Source organism: Frankliniella occidentalis, unplaced genomic scaffold (assembly GCF_000697945.3).
Source record: "Frankliniella occidentalis isolate FOCC.00 unplaced genomic scaffold, Focc_3.1 Scaffold146, whole genome shotgun sequence".
Lineage (NCBI taxonomy): Eukaryota > Metazoa > Arthropoda > Insecta > Thysanoptera > Thripidae > Frankliniella > Frankliniella occidentalis.
The window spans coordinates 466779-485851 of record NW_026267273.1 but is presented as its reverse complement, the minus strand read 5'-3'; the positions used below and the strand labels follow the sequence as shown (position 1 = coordinate 485851).

General features: G+C 45.1%; 6 protein-coding genes across 9 annotated transcripts in view; 2 read left to right on the top strand and 4 right to left on the bottom strand.

The window, feature by feature from the left end:
- Positions 1-2055, bottom strand: part of LOC113206323 (nascent polypeptide-associated complex subunit alpha, muscle-specific form-like) — a 4148-nt gene extending 2093 nt beyond the window's left edge. The window contains exons 1-5 of the mRNA XM_052271014.1: positions 1881-2055; positions 781-1752; positions 539-673; positions 368-445; positions 117-293 (exon numbers count right to left, since the gene is read on the bottom strand). Coding sequence (XP_052126974.1) covers positions 117-293; positions 368-445; positions 539-673; positions 781-1752; positions 1881-2030 — 1512 coding nt within the window. The 5' untranslated portion in view covers positions 2031-2055. The remainder of the gene's footprint in view (positions 1-116; positions 294-367; positions 446-538; positions 674-780; positions 1753-1880) is intronic.
- Positions 2056-4852: 2797 nt separating this feature from the next.
- On the top strand, positions 4853-6930 carry LOC127750173 (uncharacterized; the record flags this gene model as incomplete). The annotated part of the gene is made up of 4 exons (XM_052271013.1): positions 4853-5299; positions 5375-5520; positions 5727-6081; positions 6163-6930. Coding segments are annotated over 4 exons (1245 nt in total), but the record flags the coding sequence as incomplete, so codon positions are not given.
- A 797-nt stretch (positions 6931-7727) lies between these two features.
- On the bottom strand, positions 7728-10843 carry LOC113206298 (uncharacterized). The gene is made up of 7 exons (XM_026422308.2): positions 10642-10843; positions 10251-10439; positions 9899-10175; positions 9611-9806; positions 9275-9523; positions 9149-9190; positions 7728-9058 (listed from the first exon to the last, which is right to left on the bottom strand). The coding sequence occupies exons 1-7, from the start codon at positions 10744-10746 to the stop codon at positions 9043-9045; spliced, it is 1074 nt and encodes a 357-aa protein (XP_026278093.1). The 5' UTR covers positions 10747-10843; the 3' UTR covers positions 7728-9042.
- Positions 10844-10992: 149 nt separating this feature from the next.
- LOC113206299 (cytochrome c oxidase assembly protein COX11, mitochondrial) lies at positions 10993-12628 on the bottom strand. Of its 3 annotated transcripts, none has more exons than XM_026422310.2 (5): positions 12537-12628; positions 11886-12151; positions 11632-11787; positions 11387-11554; positions 10993-11195 (listed from the first exon to the last, which is right to left on the bottom strand). In XM_026422310.2, the coding sequence occupies exons 2-5, from the start codon at positions 12114-12116 to the stop codon at positions 11043-11045; spliced, it is 708 nt and encodes a 235-aa protein (XP_026278095.1). In that variant the 5' UTR covers positions 12117-12151; positions 12537-12628; the 3' UTR covers positions 10993-11042. The 3 variants fall into 3 exon arrangements, with proteins under 3 accessions (XP_026278095.1, XP_026278096.1, XP_026278094.1); XM_026422311.2 differs by lacking the exon at positions 12537-12628 and adding an exon at positions 12355-12489; XM_026422309.2 differs by lacking the exon at positions 12537-12628 and adding an exon at positions 12234-12411.
- A 636-nt stretch (positions 12629-13264) lies between these two features.
- LOC113206297 (SET domain-containing protein SmydA-8-like) lies at positions 13265-16321 on the bottom strand. 2 transcript variants are annotated; one of them, XM_026422305.2, is made up of 9 exons: positions 16058-16321; positions 15767-15993; positions 15409-15689; positions 15157-15328; positions 14769-15067; positions 14392-14689; positions 13997-14299; positions 13727-13896; positions 13265-13645 (listed from the first exon to the last, which is right to left on the bottom strand). In XM_026422305.2, the coding sequence occupies exons 2-9, from the start codon at positions 15801-15803 to the stop codon at positions 13493-13495; spliced, it is 1713 nt and encodes a 570-aa protein (XP_026278090.1). In that variant the 5' UTR covers positions 15804-15993; positions 16058-16321; the 3' UTR covers positions 13265-13492. The 2 variants fall into 2 exon arrangements, with proteins under 2 accessions (XP_026278090.1, XP_052126963.1); XM_052271003.1 differs by lacking the exon at positions 15767-15993.
- Positions 16322-16547: 226 nt separating this feature from the next.
- LOC113206331 (IQ and ubiquitin-like domain-containing protein) lies at positions 16548-19068 on the top strand. The gene is made up of 2 exons (XM_026422359.2): positions 16548-17945; positions 18037-19068. Exons 1-2 carry the CDS (start codon positions 16548-16550, stop codon positions 19054-19056), a joined length of 2418 nt encoding a protein of 805 aa, XP_026278144.1. The 3' UTR covers positions 19057-19068.
- Positions 19069-19073: the final 5 nt, after the last annotated feature.

Sequence of the window (19073 nt, the reverse complement as noted above, 5' to 3'; positions counted from 1 at the left end):
TTTTAAAAAATCATTTAAAAATTGGAGAAAGATAATTAAAAATTCATAGAAAATCAGTAGAAAAATAACCCCCAAAATTAAGAGAAAACAACAAATTGGTTTATGCTTGAATTTACAGTGAGGTAACTGTACCCCGTAAACACCACTGTAGTACACCGCCCTACGCGTACCAGGTCCGCAAACTGGTTGATGGCGCGCCGGAACGTGACCCTCGTGTTCCTGTTGAAGTCGTCGATGGCCGCCTTCCTTGCCATGAACATGCTCATCCGATCCTCCTCCGAGTGCATGTCTAGCTGTCACATGAAGAGAAATTACGTAACGATGCGAGACGCGGGACACCGCAACGTGGGGTTGTATTTTGACTAACCGTCATGTTGTGCCCGCGGTACATCCGCGCCATCCGCCTGAGCTCGTCGCGCGAATGGTACGTCTTGTTGTTTTTTCTCTGAATCCGGAACCAATGACAATCGATGTTTTTTCATAATACTCAACATTTGATTGCCGGAAGTGATAATGTGATACCCCTGGGCGGACGCACCTTGAACTCCTCCCACTCTGAGATCATGGCTCTGGAGGCGATCTTGGGCGCAGTGGCCGCCGCGCCGACGGCGGGCTCCTCGGCGGCTGTCCTCCCCCCAGCGTCATCTGGGTCGCCAAGCAGCCTGCCGCGGATCTTGAAAAAAGCGGGTCGACGTTTCATAATTTCTCAAAAAAATATTTGCAGCTGTGCCCAAAGGAATTTCGATTTCAGGTGTAAAAGGGCGATGTGAGCAAAATTACCGGTGCAGAGGGCAGCATCCCCAGAGGTGCACCCGCAGACGCATTAGCCATCATAGGGCTCGCCGTAGCGAGTGCGCCGCCTTCTTCGGCCGCAATTGCATCTGTCGAATCCAAGGGAGACGTTGTGGATTTGGCCAGCGGTTCTGCAGCTGTCGCGATCGTTGCAGCTGCCTGGTTGACCTGTGCAGGGCTGGGCGGGGTGGATGTGCCCTGTTCCGAAGTGCTGGGCGAAGGAGGCGTGCTGGGGGTGGCTGGACTCGTTTCATAGATTGACTCGCTGGATGTAGACGATCTGCTTACTAGTGCCGAACCTGCTTGAGTCGTTTCGCCGCTGACTGAAGTCGGTTTGGCTGGTGCGCCTGCGCCGGCTTGAGTCGTCTCGACGCCGAGTGACGTGGATTTGGCTGACACGACTGCACCTGCTGAAGCTGCTTCCGGACTACCCGAGGGGGATTTGGTTGGTAAGGGTGCACCTGCACCTGCCAGAGTCGCTTCCACGCTCGTCGGCGTCGATTTGGCTGCACCTGCTGCTTGAGTCGTCCCTTGCAAACCCGGAGTTGATTTACCAGCCATGGCCGCGATTGCTTGAGGTGTTTGTGTTGATTTGCTCTGCAGTGCCGCACCCGCTTGAGTCACTTGCTGATTCGGCAAAGTGGATCTGACCGAAGGGACGACGCCTGCCTGCGTCGCCACCGGCGGGGGCGTGCCGGAGCCGGTCGCGCCCGCCTTTGGAACCGACACGGTGACTTTGCTGGCCGACGTCGCGCCGGCCTGAGGTGGCGGAAAACTGAACGGTGTCGATTTTGCGGGCAGCGCTGCACCCGATTGTGTCACTGGCGAACCAAGCCACGCGGATTTGCTGGGCAGCACAGCGCTGGTTCGAGACGTCTGCGGCGCGGAAAGCGTGGTTGGGCTAGTCGTGGCGGGTGGTGCCCTGGTCCACACGGTCCCTTTAGAAAGCCTCGACACATTCTGAAAAAGAAATAGGGCCGTGGACATAGTGGATAATCTGAATGCACTGGCGAGAAACTACATCCATCTGCGTGCCGTGGACTGCCGTCTCAAACCCGCTCTGCAAGAATACCTCCTCTCGCGCATACCTCGAACCTCGCCGAGGCCGCGGTGAAGCCCCAGGTGGCGGTGGCGGTAGCGGCGGCGTGGGCGCTGCCCGGCGCGTGCCCGCCCAGCAGGGCGACCAGCAGCACGGTGTGCAGGGAGGACGCGGGGCGCGCCACCGGGCGCCACCACATGGCACTGCCCTCGGCCACTGCATGGCCGTTTGCTAGACGACTGCCCCACCCCGCCCCCCGCCACGCCCCACCGCCTTGATAGCGAGAGCCCAGCCGCCGCCCGCGCTTTGCCGGCGCCAAGTGGTGGAGCCTGCGCGGCCCTACACGACGGGGCGGGCGCGGGCGGGGCGCGGCCCTTAGCAGGAGGGCGTTTTGATGTACCGTAATCTCGCAATAATTCTACCGACTGTGTAGCGCTGCCGCGCTGCTGGGTACCCCCTGAGTAGGCACTTTAGGCGGTCCATGAGTGCCCCGCCCTGTATGCCCCGCACCTGGGCCCCGTGGGCTGCCCCGCCCCGCCTCGCCCCGCCTCGCCCCGCCGCAGCAGCCGCAGCCAATCAAGCCGCGCGCCGCACACCTTGTTGCGCGGCAATATCGCCCCAGACGTGCCAAAGTGCCTCGTAACTTATGGATGTCCCCCGCGCGCCCAGCGCGAGCCTCTCCTTGTCCTTGAGGAGGGCCAGGGTATAGGGGGCGGACGACGACGCCCCCGCCCTGGGGGTTATCCATAAAGTACACCGGTCCGTTGGAGTTATTGTCAAGCCCGGGGAGGGCGCGGGGCCGGGGGCCGGTTGGGTTAAGGAACCTCTCCAACTCTGCCCCTCCACCGCCCCCACACACACACGTAAATGGAAACCACGATGAGGATAAGGGGGAAAGGAGGCAGGGACGGCGCGACCCCTTGACCTTACGAAAGCGCACCCGAGGGCATCTGTGCCCGGACACCTGGATGGTTGGTCTCCCCCCTTCGTCGTCCTTGCCGCACAGCTTGGTCGCTGTCCCCCATCACCCAGTTGGAGAGCAAATGCGTCTGCTAGCCGGTCGGTATGCACGGGTGCGAACGGGTTTGTCTATCGGCGGTGGCTAGCCCCGTGCCGAATAGGCAACCCGTCAACGCGTGTGCACGCGGGCTAGTATACTCCTTTGCTCCAACAGCGACCAACCTGTTCAAGACCCAGACCGGCTCTGGTGCTGGTGGTGGATATACGCTGCGGTGAAACATTTCTCAAGGTAATACATTACTTTCCCAGTGCGAGTTGCGTGTTGCGCACCGGAAGTGGAGCCGTGGAGGCCTCTTTCAGCAGTAGTGGTAGCAGTAACAACATCAGCACACGGCCTTTTCTCCTCATATCGTGTCATGCGGCGGAAGTCATTTCCGGTCGGAACAACCAAAACACGTCCTCGCGGCCAGGTTGGCGAAGACGTGACCATGCGAGGCCACGCGCCCGCGTCGCGCAGGGGCGCCGCCCTCGGGGACCCGCCCTAGAGGCCCACCCGTGGCCAGCCGGACTGGACGACCGCAGAGGAGATTTCTACCCCCACCCCACTCTGAACCCCCACCTGTCGACGTTTGCGGAAAGCGGCTGCAAAAGCGAACAGAATGCCCGCAATATTCCCCTGCCGCGCCCGTCCTCCCTCGTCCCCCGGTCCGCAGCGCCACCACGAAGTAAGAGTTCCTTTTACTCCGTGGTGCCACGCCGCTCATGGCCAATGATGTCCACGGCGGCGCGGCCGAGGTCCCTCCCTTGGCACGCCGGGGCGGCCGGAGCAGGCGAAGGGGCCGGAGCGGGGGACGACTTCTTTACGAGGGTGGCCCGAGAACGATCTAGTCTGCGCACGCAAATGGCTCGGAAAGGTCTTGGGGGCGGGCGGGCCTGTGTGCCGTGCCGTGCGCGCTGTGGTGCGCCTGGTCGGGCGGCACGTCGCTGTGTGTCAGTCCAGTGGGCATGTCCTACACCCCCCCAAACCCTCACCCACGGAGGGGTAGGAAAGGCCTCCGGGAAGCACCCTGGCGGCGATGTCGTAGTGACTGCCACGCCAGCATGGAGGACGCACCGCGCCGCCTACCCGCTCTGGGGCTGGTCCTGGTCTTAACCGCCTTGGTGCTCCCCACAGGTAGGAGCGGGAGGGAGAGAAAGTGAGAAAAAATATGGGTTGGAGGGAGGGGTGGGAGCGAGAAAGTAGTCGCGCGGTTCGCGTCGATTGGGCGATTCCTTCCTTACGGACCCGGTCATGGGGCCTCTATGAGTTCCTATGGCATAGTCCAGGACCTTCAGAGGGGGGACCATGGTTTGAAAATGGGGAATCCGACGTCGAAACAATATCATTTCGATGTGAATTTCTCTCGGAATTTTTCTCAACGTGTGATGTAGCCGCCCCCGCCCCCGCGCCCGCCCGGGCCCGCCGCCGAGGGCGGGCGGATTGGAAGCGGATGGGAGATTTGGTCCAGCAGCTGCAGCGGCGACACTTTCATTACTCGTCAAGCCGAGTCAGAGACGCTGCTGCTGCTGCTGCTGCTGCTGCTGCGGTAGTCTCCCTCCCAGAGGAACGGAAGAAGGCGTCCGGGGGCTCGCGGCCCGTCCGTCCATCCGCTCGTCGGTCCGTCTGCCCGTCGTCGGTCCACCCCCGTTCTCAACGGGGATTATCCGACGCTGTCGGATTTGTGGCTGGCCGTCCCGCCGAGGCGAAGCTTCTGCTGGTCATTTTCTCCCTCCCCCCCCCCTCCTCCCTTTTGTGGTGGAGGTGAGGATGAAGGGGATAGGGGAGGAAGAAGTTTTATATTTTCGTTCGGGGCGTTTATTCCCCCGCTCCTCCCGGCTTTTCGCGAAACATAACGACAGGACGACTCTATTCTCTTTTACTAGCCGCTGTAATAGCGAGAGGGAAGCGGACGGTCCGGGCTCTGCTCTGCTGAGAACGCGGGGGAAAGGGGGGGAGGGGGGGCATGTAGGCGCTGGCATCGGCGTAGCCTCCTGGTGAGGGTTGGCCGACGTTGGTCGTGATGGGTGCCGGTGCTGGTGCCAGGGCTGTTCGCGGTGCCCGAGTTCTCCAGGACGACCACGACGACGGCCACCCCCAACACGACGCGGGCCGCGAGCTCGAGCGGGCCCAGTGGACCTCTGCCTGGCACCGTGACGTGTGCCACGGCGGAGCAGGCGGGGTCCGCGTCGGCGCTCCCGGCCGCCTCCCTGCGCGCCATCCAGCCGCAGCAGGCGCTGTCGTGCATCGCCTTCCTGGGCAAGGACCCTCTCGGCGAGGACCAAGCGCGCGCCGTCTGGGACCTGCTGCTGCAGGCCTACGAGACGGCCGACATGGTCCCGGATGAGACGCTCCGCCTGCTCGGGTGGGTGGCCGCCGGCATTCCCCCGGATCACATCGCCAACCTGTCGCTGAGCGAGTTCGACACGGTGGCGGCCCTGGGCGTCTTCCACAACCTCAGCTTGGACCAGGTGAGCCAGTCAACACAAAAATCCTTCGGCCAGAACCTGAGAGATAAAACATAATAAAAATGCACACTGCTACAGCTGTCCGCCATGGCGGATTCCGTGCGCTTCCAGTGGTCGGCCAAGGAGCCCGAGGACCTCAGCTACCTGGACCTCACGGCCCTCAACCACATCCTGTGTGGTTTCAACGCTTCGGACGTAGCGCGCATCCATGCCGACGCATACAAGTCAGTTGTTTGTTGTTTTCAGTCACAGAGCTTTGCCTCGGAGAGCCAGAGTTGTGCACGCGGGGCAAGATTTGCCTTCGGAAAGCGAGCGCGAGGCGAGGCAGGGTTGTGCACGGCCGCGGCCGCGAGCCAGCGCGAGGCAAGATTTTGCTTCGCGCGCAAAACTCTGCGAAGAGCTCTCCCTCCACTGCACGCTCGGCGTACAGAGAGGCGGCGAGCTCGTTGTCGCTGCTGCGCTGTCCGGGGACGCCAGGCGCTGCGCCCGTGCCGGGAGTGGGCGGGAGCTCGGGAGCGGACCTGGCCAACCCCAACCCAACCCTCAACGCCCTGCCTTCCCTGCGCGTCCTGGCGTCCATGGCGGAGAGCGGGGACGCGTTCGGCGACCCGGCCAGCTGGTCCGCGGCCACGGTACGCGCCATCGGCTGCGTCCTGGTCGGCCTCCCCAGCGCCTCTCTGGTGCGCATCCCCGTCCACTCCATGCATGCCATGCTCCAGGCCCTGGCCGGCGCCGATCAGCTCATCGTACGCAAGTGCATGTACGGCACGCCCGTCATCGCCCAGGTACCGTACTGTGGTGGGAATCGTCCTCGTTACTGACCTGACCATCATAATGGTGACCTTTTCTTTGCCTCCGAGACGCAGCGGCTGTCATCCGCCGAGCTGCCGCTGCAGAGCGCGTCCACCTCCACCGCGGTGCCGACCTTGATGGGCGCCTCGCCGTCCAACTCCACGACCAGTAGCAACAGCAGTGTTCCTCCTGGCGCACCTGGCATGCCCCACCCGGCAGGACTCGCCGACCAAGCAGTCCGAAACGGAACCCAACAGGGGTCACGACCGGCTGTTCCTGGCTCGGGGGTCTCTGTATTCGACCAATATTCTCGGTTTTCACTTCTGGCTGCCACAGTGGTGACAGCCAACATTTGGGTCAGTCTAGAATGATATATGGTCGGGGAAAATTCTTTTTTAAAAAAGGCAATTTGGTTTTCAATTTATGATGGTTTACTTTTATCTTTTCACAACTGAACAGTAAAATAAAGGTGTATATAATATCAATAACTTTCAAGTTCATTTATGTTATATTTGTATACATGGAATGTTGATACCAATATGCAGAGTATCGCCTGCAATACAGCTGCTAAAAACAGAATTCTTAGGATCGTAAATGCAATCAACTGCTCGCCAGAACATAATGCAAAGTAAAGCTACCAATATTTGTAACTGATCAGTACAAAATCATCTCTGTTTTTATATAGATCACAATAAAGTACTTTGAGAAAGCAGATCCAATAAGTTGGTCCAAAAGAATTACAAAGAATTTTTCATTCATCATATACTGAACCAAATTAAAGAAGAAATTAAGGCTGTGTTGTAAAATCATACTAAGGCTAAATACAGTACTACAGAAGCCTTCGGACGGAAATTTAAACAAAATATTTGAAATCAGTTCATGCAATTTTACAGGTTTCTCTATGGTCTCTTAAGTAAAAGATTAGGAACATTAGAAAACAAATTTGTTCCGTTTATTGTGAATAGTACAATCTCAGCAGCAAGAGTTGACCACACTATCAAATATGATTATTTGTCTTGTGTACTTGTACTGAAACAATTTACATACGGATTTTGTTTTTGATTATCATTGATTTTCATGCCCTAAATCAGAGGTACTCTAACTGCATATCACATGCCTTAATTACATATGCAGCATATCTTTGAAAAATCACAGATTATTATAGGTAGCTTTAAGCAATTTTGACTCAAAGATAAAGCAGCTGACATTAAATAGGAGCAGTATTCCATGATTACAAAATTAAGAAATTTAACATGATGTACCACATACTTTGAGAAGAATTCAACAAATCCTGCCACTTCTAACTGCAACCAGTTAATGAAAAACTTATCTTTGATTACTTTTACTATCTAGCTATCTACTTATGCAAAGATGACCTTGTTATCCTTTCAAGGATGGCATAACAAGTTTGATTATTGTTGGCGTAGAAAAGTCTGATTAATACAGCTTTTAATAACCACTACATATCTGAAACTACAGATATTGAGGACCATTAGAGGTTTAACCAAACAGCTGACTGTACTTATAAAGCTAGCTGGGGTTTTCAAAGAAAAATAATTAGGAATTAAGAAGGGGTATCCTACCTCAAAAATGGGTGTACACTGGTTAAACAGTCAATTGAATTGAAATGACTAAAAAAATGACTAAAAATAACTGATGACTGACTGAACCTGACTTGGTCCAACTGATGCAACTGACTTTTTATGACTAAAATCGACTAAATGTGTGACTTCTCTTGGACTAAAACCGACTAAATGTGACTTTTTTATGGGTAAATTCAGCCACAAGTATGACTAAAATCTAAAAATTTGATTGAAATTTGAAATTGAGTTCTTAGCATCAAGTATGACAAATTGCACGATTTGAGGTAATGACTGGAAAGGACTAGTTTTCAACTAAAATCGACGTAGAGTGACTAGTTGTGACTTTTTGTGATTGTTTAAAAGGGTTTTTCTGACTTTTCGAGACTAAGGAGACTCGGAATGACTGACATGACTACAAGTGACAAGAAGGTAACTAAACACGACTTTTTTGCTCCCCGCACACTGACTTTTTGAGGTGAGGTACCCCTTCGGTAGGAATCATGACAAAATTTATCACACTTATCTCATAGATAGATAGAAAATATGTCTGATAACACTACAAGTAGCATTCACAAAATAAGATAAAAGATTCAGTAATAAATATGTATAAAATATTTTAAACTTTGGATAACATTGCTGGAACATCATATAAAACATTTGGTAGCTAGCTTAATTATTTGAATGCATTTTCAGCATATCTTATCATTGTATAGAAATATGAAATTATGTGTACATTTGTTTGTGAAAAGTGCTTTAAAACATTGCAAATCATCTCTGGTAAAAAGAAAACAGAATTGAAAAAAAATCAAAACTGTCTATGGATTTTAGAATTGGAAACAGTTGAAGGTGCTCCAAAGGAGATCTGCTGAAAGCTTTGTCAACTACACTATACATTGCAGCATGTTAAATATTGCCCATTAAGTATCACAAATAGAAGTGGGAAAACACCAAATTTATACATGGTGATGAAAGGAAAACAAAAATAAACTAGCATTGACCCTTTGGATTTGGCACCAGCAGTAAGATTGCTTTTACCATTCCCTCTCACATTAACCTGTAGCCAATTTTTGAGAAAAAAATAATCTTCACAGAGATTCTAAAACTTTGCTTATCTAATAAAAAACCCGTAGTCCAGTACCACATTATGAATGGATACAATGACAACAAATGTTCACTATGTTACATATCATATAGGGAAAGAAATGAACTTACTTTTATAGCTTGCTTTGAGGATGAAATTAACTTTCAGAACAAAGAATACTTTTAATAAATAAAACTACTTATCAAGTACGTAATTTGACTGAAGCAATACCACCTATCAGCAACCAGTAACCACAGGTGCACTTGGTACTTGAAGTATGCGGTAATCGATCACCTCATAAAAAACCTGCAAGTATATCAGTAATAGGTTAAAAAAGTCCTTGTAAAATAAAATTCAAAGATAAGTTGTGGAGAGAAATCATGGAATAATGCATACCCTCGCATTATCACCTCCAAAGAAAATGTTCCAGTGCTCAAACTGCATAAAGTTAGATGTTAGTGGTTAGATTATTACCTCAAAATCTTCACCATAAGTTTCAATGCCAAAAGTTTATATACTTACAAGGGCAATAATGCCAACACTCCTTTTCCATAGGTTGTTTCACACAAGGCCAGGCAAGGTGCATGGTGGGATGGTACAACCATTCTTCTCACGACGTTAGTGATAACACAGTCTGGGGCAATTCTTATAGCAGCAGCAGAGCATTTTTCAGCCATTTCCTCATCACGAATAGCACTCTTCTCTCTGGCATACATTACTGCAGCACTCAGCTGAACAAAGGCATTTTCGGGCCATGCAGTAAGTGCACGTCTATACAAAATAAAAACAAAAGGAAACCCAATTAGTGTAATCAAGACTATGACCTTTAGTTCCACCCTCAGCATACAGCTAAATCACCTGAGAAGCTCTTTAGCAGGCTCGGGCCTCTTTTTCTGAAGATGCCATGTGGCACCATAAATTGCAATGTGTGGAGTGAAGGCATCACCAACAACACTGGCGGGCTGATCTCCATAAATTCTTTGCCATTCAGGTTCCCGAGGATACAACTCTTGGGCTCTAATTGCAGCGGCTTTCAATCTAAACCCAACCCATTCTGTAAAAAAATAGTTTCAAGTAAAATTTTTGTAATAAAATACTTGGTACAGTTTCAAATTTTCAATATGTCACACATAAATGAGCACTTACCAAAAAAGCAATAGCGACATGAAGCTTGCAAGCCCCATACAGCGGCTTGTTGTTGAGGACTCAAATCTTTCAAAGGTGTAATCTGTGCAATTTCATACCACATATCCTTTAAATTTGTGTTCCGATTAGCAAGGTGAACCCAAGTTGATTGAAGAACATGTTCCACACCCTCTAAACATCGCCTTAATAACGCACCATCTTCCCCAGCCCACTCAACAGTCTGAATTAGAGCATCTATTTCTGATAGCTCTACCCTGCTTCTTTCTATCTCTCCATGCTGTAACAAACACGACAATCAACTCGAAAATATTTTGAGAAGGGGAAAACAAATTTTGTGGAAATTAAAAAATACCTTGTAATATAGCCAGCATAAAGTAAAACGCAGGACAACTGCGCCCCAAGTACTATGGGGTACATGCAGTAAGTCTCGTAGCCTGTATATGTGTCGGGACATTTTGGTTTCATTAAACTCGGGCAAGTTCCACAAAAGTGGACCATGCAAACCTTTGTAAACTCTCTCAAGATCAGCAATATCTATGCCCTAAAAGAAATCTCATTATTAGAATACAATAAGCTAAACATTGGATTTGAAACAAAGTTACAGAAAAAATATTAAAGTTTGAAAGGAGTATGAATAAATCACCATAAACTTTTCATTCATAGTTTGATGTTTCACTTTAAATGTTCGTTAAAAATGTGAGCCCTAGCCTCTCCATTATTGATCACTTGCAAAACCTACTAACCGGATCTTCCTCCTCTTCCACTTCAGGAGACGACAAGTCTGGAGAATCTGGCGCCTCCGGGGAAGGATTAATCTCAGTGCCTACGTCAGAATCTGGCTCTGCCATGGCGAATTACACGATTGTCAGCTCTAAGACATAAGATGTGTTTACATATTTTCAGCCCATGACAGAAACAGACGACAAAACAGTCAACAAATGACGACCGACCAAATCAATGTTTCTCCTCACTACGACTACGGGCAGGAACGGAGGATGAGAATATTACGGCGAATTCAAACGGCCGCGAGTACGTTTTTTTGTGATTTTTTGGTGTTTTTGCTTGAAATATTTACATAAAGTGAAAACAAACTGTTATTTAAAAAATAAATATATTTAAACTTATTAATTTAACATTAATAAACCTAGTGGTTTTTCCTAACATATGATGGTATAGGTAGTTTAATTCCTTCCTTGGCTTCAAAAAATGTATACGATAAAACAATTTCATCTTTAGCATACAATTTTGGATCATCGTCATATTCAGGGTCAATGTAGAAAAAAACTGGCATGTCAACCTGAAATGAAAACAAAAAACTGATACAGGCTTTTGTATAATTGGATTGTAGATAATAGTTGACCAGAAAGCTAGTTACCCAAGTAGCTTCTTCTTCAACTTCACGCCAAGGCGGTAAACCGCGTTAAAATGCACATTGAAGGTGCCGCATTGTAACGCGCATTGCCGCCTTAGCGCTACTAGGGTACCAACCTGTTCATGCGGGTTCAATCTTTGTTCTTCAAAACAGAAGCATTGAATCTTGTTGAAATACTGTCCTGCTTCATAAGGTATCACATTGTAGGTACTAACTCCAATTATTGCTTTGTCTGTGGGGTTTGTGGCTGTATAAAATGCTAGGGCTGTCTCACCAGGAATGACCTGCAATAAGGGAGGGTGAAATATGTAAACTTCCATGTTAGGGTAAAATTTAAAGAGTCTGCATTTTAGATAAATACCTTTAATTGAGTCTGTTGCGGTTTGAAATCCCACAGCATGCCTGCTGCTGTATCAGAAGTAAACCTTATAGTAAGTTGTCGTTCAGGTCTTTTAGAAAGAGTAGATATTTTATTCGCATCATGGCCAACTTGAACTTCTCCACCTAATCCTGTTGTCTAAACATAGGGCAATGGCATCAAATTGTATTATAACAAAACTAAAAATTGTTCTGGTATTAAATTCTGTACAGCTGACAATTTTGATAGGTACTTACCTGACAGAATATTCTATACATGGGTACTGCTGCATAGCTGAGACCAGCGATAAGAACACCTCCAGCAGTAAAGTAGTATAAAAGTGATCGAGCCCCTTCATCTGTACCGTTTGAGGGCTGCCTCCATAATGAATTGGACATATACAAGTGACGTTTTGATGTTAAAGTTGGGCAATTCTTTGCAAGCAAAACTGGCTTTTGTAGACTAACCAGGTGCTTCCATAGGACCATTTTGAAAGGAGAAGATTTCTGTCTTTGTCAAGTTTCTGTGCAGACATGAAACAACATTAGGTTAGGCCCGGGCACGTAATCGCAATTGCATAACAAAATACTGAAGTTGACACACACTGTGGTATTTTCCTTCAAGAAAATCTTTGTAATTGAAATTTATATTTGCCTGTTGGTTGTTTCACACAAAAGTAAATAACGAATGAACAGAAATTGAATGAACACTTCCTAAATTTCTTACTAGAAGGAGAAGGTCGTCACAACTCACTGGACTGCGTCAACCGTTAAAGAATAATGATAAGAAAAATAAAGCCAAAGATAAAAACAACTTGGACAGTCAAATTCAAAGATTTACAATATTTAAACGGTCTAGTACTGTTTGCTTAAATATTCTTTGGTCGAATCAAAAGAGAGTCAACTTACATTCTTGTTATTAAAGTCGTATGTGTTGCTACTTCTGCCTAGCTGTCTGCTCTACGAGCGTCGTCTGCTTGGTCATGAGAAATAGAACGTTACGTAATTTAAATCCTTCAGGAAGACTGGCAGATTAAACAGCATTAAAGTGTTAAGTTTTTATGTTTTTATGGTTATCTCGTATGATTCCAGAAAGATAAAATGTGTAGCCAAACCACATATTAGTTATTAGTTGATTAGTTGGTTGCGTGAATTCGCGGACTTTTAGAAAGGGTTAAGATCAACTGATGAAGCTACAGCTGTCAAACCCCAGTTATTATGTTTGATAATGCTGAGTACCTTTGGAGATGACTTAGAAGTGTTTAAATTTTAACTTAATGACAATCTAGAGGGTAGAGATAAGGTGTTCTACATGGAACTTGCCAATAATGACTGTGTTGCAAAGTGTGAAGCAGCTAGAGGAGCAAAGTGCAAAAAGCTTCACACTAAATTTTGCACTGCGGCTCGGGGTATTTTGTGACTTTAGGGCTTACTCTAGGTGGAAAAACGTCGAAGAGGGTTAGAATAAGTATGAGGATCAGGGACCAGTGTAATGCCAAATGCTCTATCATATATAATTATTACCATTCTTACTTTCCTTTGTCATGCCGATGGGATGTTCAGTTGAAAGCCCAAATCATCTTGTCAGAAGTAGTGTCTTTGAACATGCTAGTTCACGGTGAAGGTTAATTAAATGATTTTGTTTCAAAGGGAGACATTTATAAAAAGTTGACAATTGAAAATGTTAACTGCAAATCTGACAAACAGAGGGACGAACATGAGGGAGAAAAACTATATAATTATGATCACACATGGTTTTGTAAAACCTTTCGCAACCTTTGTATACTAATAAACTTAAGATGCTTTTAAAGCAGAACTATATACAATTTTTTAAAACAATGAATGCAGTCAAATTGTTATTACTTTTAGAAGTTTAAAAGTCTATTGTACAGCAACACGTATTCTGTTGAAGCTGAGCCCATGATCTGCCTACTGCAGATACAAACAGTGGCATTTGAAGATGTAATATCATAATTGTAGCCATAAAATCCGTTCCACTTTTTAGCACCATTCATTTGCTAGTAGGAAAGAAAGGAACAATTAAAAATCATTCCACCCAAAAACCAAAGTTCAATTTTTTAATAATATTAAGTTCTTACAGCTATAGCTTGCTCTTTGGTTATTTTCCCATGAGACAATTGAAACAGAGCATTTTTTAGGAAAATAAGATTTAGCGCAAAGGTCTCATAAATAACTTTTTGGTTCAGACAATAGTGGAATTTTTGAAAATCCCTAACATATTGACTGAAATTGGAAAGTTCTCTGGAATCTGTAAGCAGTTTGATTAAAGCTGTAAATCTGGTTGTTTGCTCACTATTATACTTTTAAAAATTAAAAGAAAAAGTAATAATGAATGTTTGTATTCTTACCAAGTTTGAGAAACCTGTCTTTCTTAATTACTAAATCTTGAATGGCTACACAATAACATCGCTTTGCCTGTAGGATCATTTCATGATTTCCATGAAGTACACCACTAGGTCCAGAGTGGTTTTGAATGAACTGCTCAATATTAGTTATTTTATCTTTCTTATCAGAAGCAACAGCAATGGCTAGCTTGTTGAATAAACCTACTGTTATATTAAAAAATTCTTCTCCTTTCATTACTAATTTGCAAGCCTTGCAGATCCAATCTGTTTGAAGAATATTTGCAGTATCCATGGGAACCACCATACCTAGTTAAAAACGATTTTATGAACATATGAAAAGGTTCAGCTTTACTGAAAAATCAACAACATAGCTCAGGGTAAATGCAGCTGCAGTATACCTTTACAATTGTTGCAAAGCAATGATGACAAGTATAGTCCCATTTCTGAGGGGTCAAAGCATCTCTGACATTTACAAGGTCCTTTTCCCCTCATATTTCGAAAGAGTTGTCTTGAGTATGTTGAAGTTATACAAGGTATACTATTTTCTCTGTATGCACTGAGTATTTGTCCAGCCTTTATATCCGTAGATGCACAAAGTATGAGATCAGCTGGATTTTGCATGTGATATATATATTCTACATTTGGGTTGCACGAATGTTGCGCATAAATTAAGTCAGAAGCATGAAATCCGGCACCCTGAAAATTTAAGATAAAGTGTATTGAAAAGATTTGTGGTGTAAGAAACTATACCAATAAATGTGTAATATAAACTCACCACTCTTGGCACTGAAATGTGGACACCATCTTGCAGCATAGCGATACTCCACAGATTTGATTTCACAATAGAACCTAGTTGCATTATATCTTCTGGTTTAAATTGCGAAAGCTTCAACTCATTTCTTATCAAATGTACAGTCAACAATAATGTCTGATCGGTCTTCTCAAAGTCATTCACACCTTCCTTTTTAAAAAAATTCAATAGCTCTTCTGATTTTCCAGAGAGAAGAACACGGAGGACAATAATCCATGCACCTGACTTAACGGAGATGGTTCGCCAGTCATTCCTTAGACTCTCTAGGGCAGAAAGTAGTTCATTTATCGTGACTCTAGACTACTCCAAACAGACTTACTATGAGAAAAAAAAATAATTAAGGCATATTCACCAGCATTAAAGCGATAGCCTCCATTCTGCATAGCTTGGCATTCCAGTTGATGCAGTTCCGAATTCTCGCAATCTACTCCACATAAAGGCCATCCACAGCCCTCACACAAATACGACATTACATCATATATAATAGGACGAAGGCATCCAAGACACACAGGTTGTGATCCATTCTGTAAAATGTACACGGCTTTTGTGATATTGATAGAAATAGGATTATCATAAAAGAGATGGTTCTATTCTGCAAACTCACCGGACCAACACTTATAGCCTGAGATTGAAAAATTTCTGTACCACAAGGTATGTTTTTAGATGCTACCATTACAGTTGGCTTCGAAGACTCTTTTAATAGCTTATAGTATTCTTTCGACTTAGATGACTCACTTAAAAGTTTTTTGTATTTTTTGGAACACGGTTTTTGATGAACTTTCCAATGTTCTTTTGAGCAAAAATATTTTCCACACTTTGCACAGTCTTGTTTTGCTTTCTTCTCACAGTGAGCACATAGTCCTCTATAGTCCAGTTCCTGGTCACCTTAACACATGCAAGAGAAATGGGTAAAATGTAACCTCATTGACTATAACTAAGGAAGCAAAATGTATTGAAATTACCACTTAGGGAGTCTACTGGTAGTACACCGGAAGCCATTTCCTTCCTCTTCGTCAAATCTCACAAAACCACCACAAGATTAACCCACCACAAGGAATCACACTTAAAACTACGTTTAGTAGCCTAGCCTCGAGGTTGAGGAGGAAAGTCTCGAAGGGTATTCCCCGCCCCGCCAAGGTTAGCAGTTTTTGATTTTTGTTTTGTCTGGCTTAGGACAAAGGTCTAAAGTCTGATGGAAAAAAGTCAATTACAGTAAGACTTGTATGAAATGGTATCAATACACTATCGCGTACCTTTAGTGTCCTTTTCATTTTTTTGACTTTTCTGCAGTAGTTGGTGCAACTGATGGCTGTGGGCATGGGATCACGTGGTACCATGATGGTACAGAAAGGGCGGGACTTATCTTTGCAATCTGCAATAATGCCCAATGCCCGTCGTTTCGGTTCGATCGGTTCCGACACCGGTTTACCTCTTTTGTCTTGATAGTCACCTAACGCCCGTGACATATTCACATCGCATTGCCCCGTCCCCATGCACCTTGCACCTTGCTGGTAATAAAACATGTGAGGAGGTAGGGTATTACAACAGGTTGTCATGGATACGACGAGCACAGGTTTCTGGTACTGGTGACACCTGCAGTAAAATTTACAAGTATATAACAAGATTGTCGGTCATCAACGCGGTAGCACGCGTTCAGATTATCTCATCATCTTTTAAAATAATAAATTTTTGTATCGGAACATAATAATCAGTTGTATAAAGTTCCCACTGTTTGAATGAATTATGTCAGACAGTGAAGAACAGAGTTTACTCAGCAGTGTCTTTGCTGAGGAGAAATTAGAAAGTGAAGCAATCCTTGTTTGTGAAAATTCAAGTAATGCTGTTGTGTGCATGAACAATTTTCAAATATTTAATTCAACACCAAATTTGTTACGGCGAAGTAAAAGTGAACCTGTGCTAAAATGTACTGATGGACCTGAAAATATATCCATTCAGAGTGAACCAATCCATAAGCTGCAAGTGTCACAAATTATCACAGGAAGTCAGCAGAGCCATAGTGATCTTGATGCAGCTCAAAACTATTTAGAAACTGACAGTGAGCTTAGTTTTGGTGATCTGTTTCGTTTAAAAGACTCATCAAGATCCCAAAATCATCGAGATCCTGTCGTCGTTCTTTGGGAAAGGAGCGATAAACAAGAAAATATTGAAAACGATATAATTGTAAAATTTTATCTTCAGGGTGGGGAAGTGTTTACTCAATCATTTTCCAAATTTTCCACAGTTCAAGAGATAAAAAGGGTTGTTTCAGAAATGTTTAAGGTTCCCTTTAGAGTTTTGCAGTTAGATCAGAATAATATTTGTTTGCAGGATACTTTATATGTAACTGAAATAGCGATTGAACGGTTTGGTTGTGTAACTCTACAGCTATCTTCTCTTGAACCTGAGCGTTACCCTTTGGTTTTAAATAATGTTTATCCTGACTTGCCAACCAATGATGTTTTGACAGTAGTTGTGCATTCAGGGGAACATGTGAAGGAAGTTATTGTTGAAATAGAAAATCGTGCAATAATTAAGCCTTTCTTAGGGGGCTACCGTCACAAAGTAACACAGTTAGAGTATCACCATGCATTCACTCAAACTGCCCCGAGGCCATCCAAAGTAAATATCATAAGTCGTAATACGCAGACCCCTGGGCTCAGCAAGATTGTCGAGACTAGTAAGCAGAAGTGTACCCAAACCAGTCAATCCAATGAAGATTTGAAAGGAAATATAATTATAATAGGTGATCCAGAAAGACGCTTGAAAAAGATGGAAATGGAAAACAAGACATTTGAAGAAAAGGTGCTCTTGATTCAAAGAAATTTGCGATCATGGCTAGTACGGAAAATGATGATGAAAATGAAAGAAGAGTACAAAAGGTGCATTTTGTGGGAAAAACAACAGATGCTGCAAATTAAAGAGGAAAAGGAGGCCAAGCAAAAGGAGAGGGACAAAGCACAGACCAAACCTGAGACAAGAGGTCATTTTGAACTGCTTTATCATAATTTGGAAGAGTGGAGAAAATTGGAAACTGATCGCATTAATAATTTGGGTAGCATAGCTCTGCGTAAATCTGAATCATTTTCTGTGCTAGAAATGGAAATTCAATACATCAATTCCATTGAAAGGCAGCGAATTCAAGTTAGAGCTCGTTCATTAAATATTTATACAAGTTTCAATTTCAATTGGAAGGTCAAATTTTAATTTTAAACAATTGATATTTTTGTTCCAGCTTAAAGCAGAGAAGAGCAGGAAGGAACAGGAAAAACTTCTTGAAACAACATCTGCTCCTATTAAATGGAGAGGTGTGCATGGCCAGATTCTGGAATTGGACAGTCTGGGGACTCAGCAGGCAAGGTGTTATAAAGTATTGTATGATCAACTTCAGAAAACGAATGTGAGTGCAGAAGAAAGAATTAAAATTCTCCAGGATGTTAAAAAGATTGTGCTTGATAGAGAAAGTAGCCTCACCGGTGAATTAGTGTCATTATTGGATCGTGAGCAACACATAGTTTTGAGGGACATAAAGAATAGCAATATTGATTCACTACGTGATAGAATCAAGTACATCTTCCTGGAGTTCATCAAAGATCCAGGTATCAATCCAGAGGCAAGAAAATACTTGCCTGAAAATAAGTGCCAACAGGTTCAAACATACAAATGTCTGTCATGCCGAAATATTTTACCCTATAATAAGTTTTCATTGCATAGTAAAGCAAACACATTCAGAAAATGTCATAATTGTTGTTGGCTGAGAGAAATAGGAGGTCCTAGAGTGAATGTAAATCCGATTCGTCACATTTTAAATGCAGTGAGGAGAGAAGAGTTGAAGCAGAGTTCCTATACATCAGTAGCTCTCATCATGCAAGAACAAGATTTTTATCATTTGATTATTAATATCTGGCTTGGTCATTCTGCAATAGGTGGATCTGGAAGTCTAGAAGAGTTACGCTTAAGCCGCTGGGATTTCACTCAAAGCTGGTCCCCTTGGAACTGTATTTTACTCACAGCTGCAGAACTTAAAGCACACTTGAGATTCCCCAACCCTGACCAGATTTATTCTTCTTCTTTTGTCAAAAAGATTAAACAGAGACATCAAATGGGACGAATATATTTTTCTGAATTAGCAGCCTATGCTATTAAAAGAACTCCAGACAACTTGAGAGTAAGCAAAATGGTTAGGAACATTAATGCCTCTAAAGTACTTATCAACATGAATCTTTCAGAGTTAAATGAGAAGGATTTCAAATGAGCAAAGGAACTCTCAAT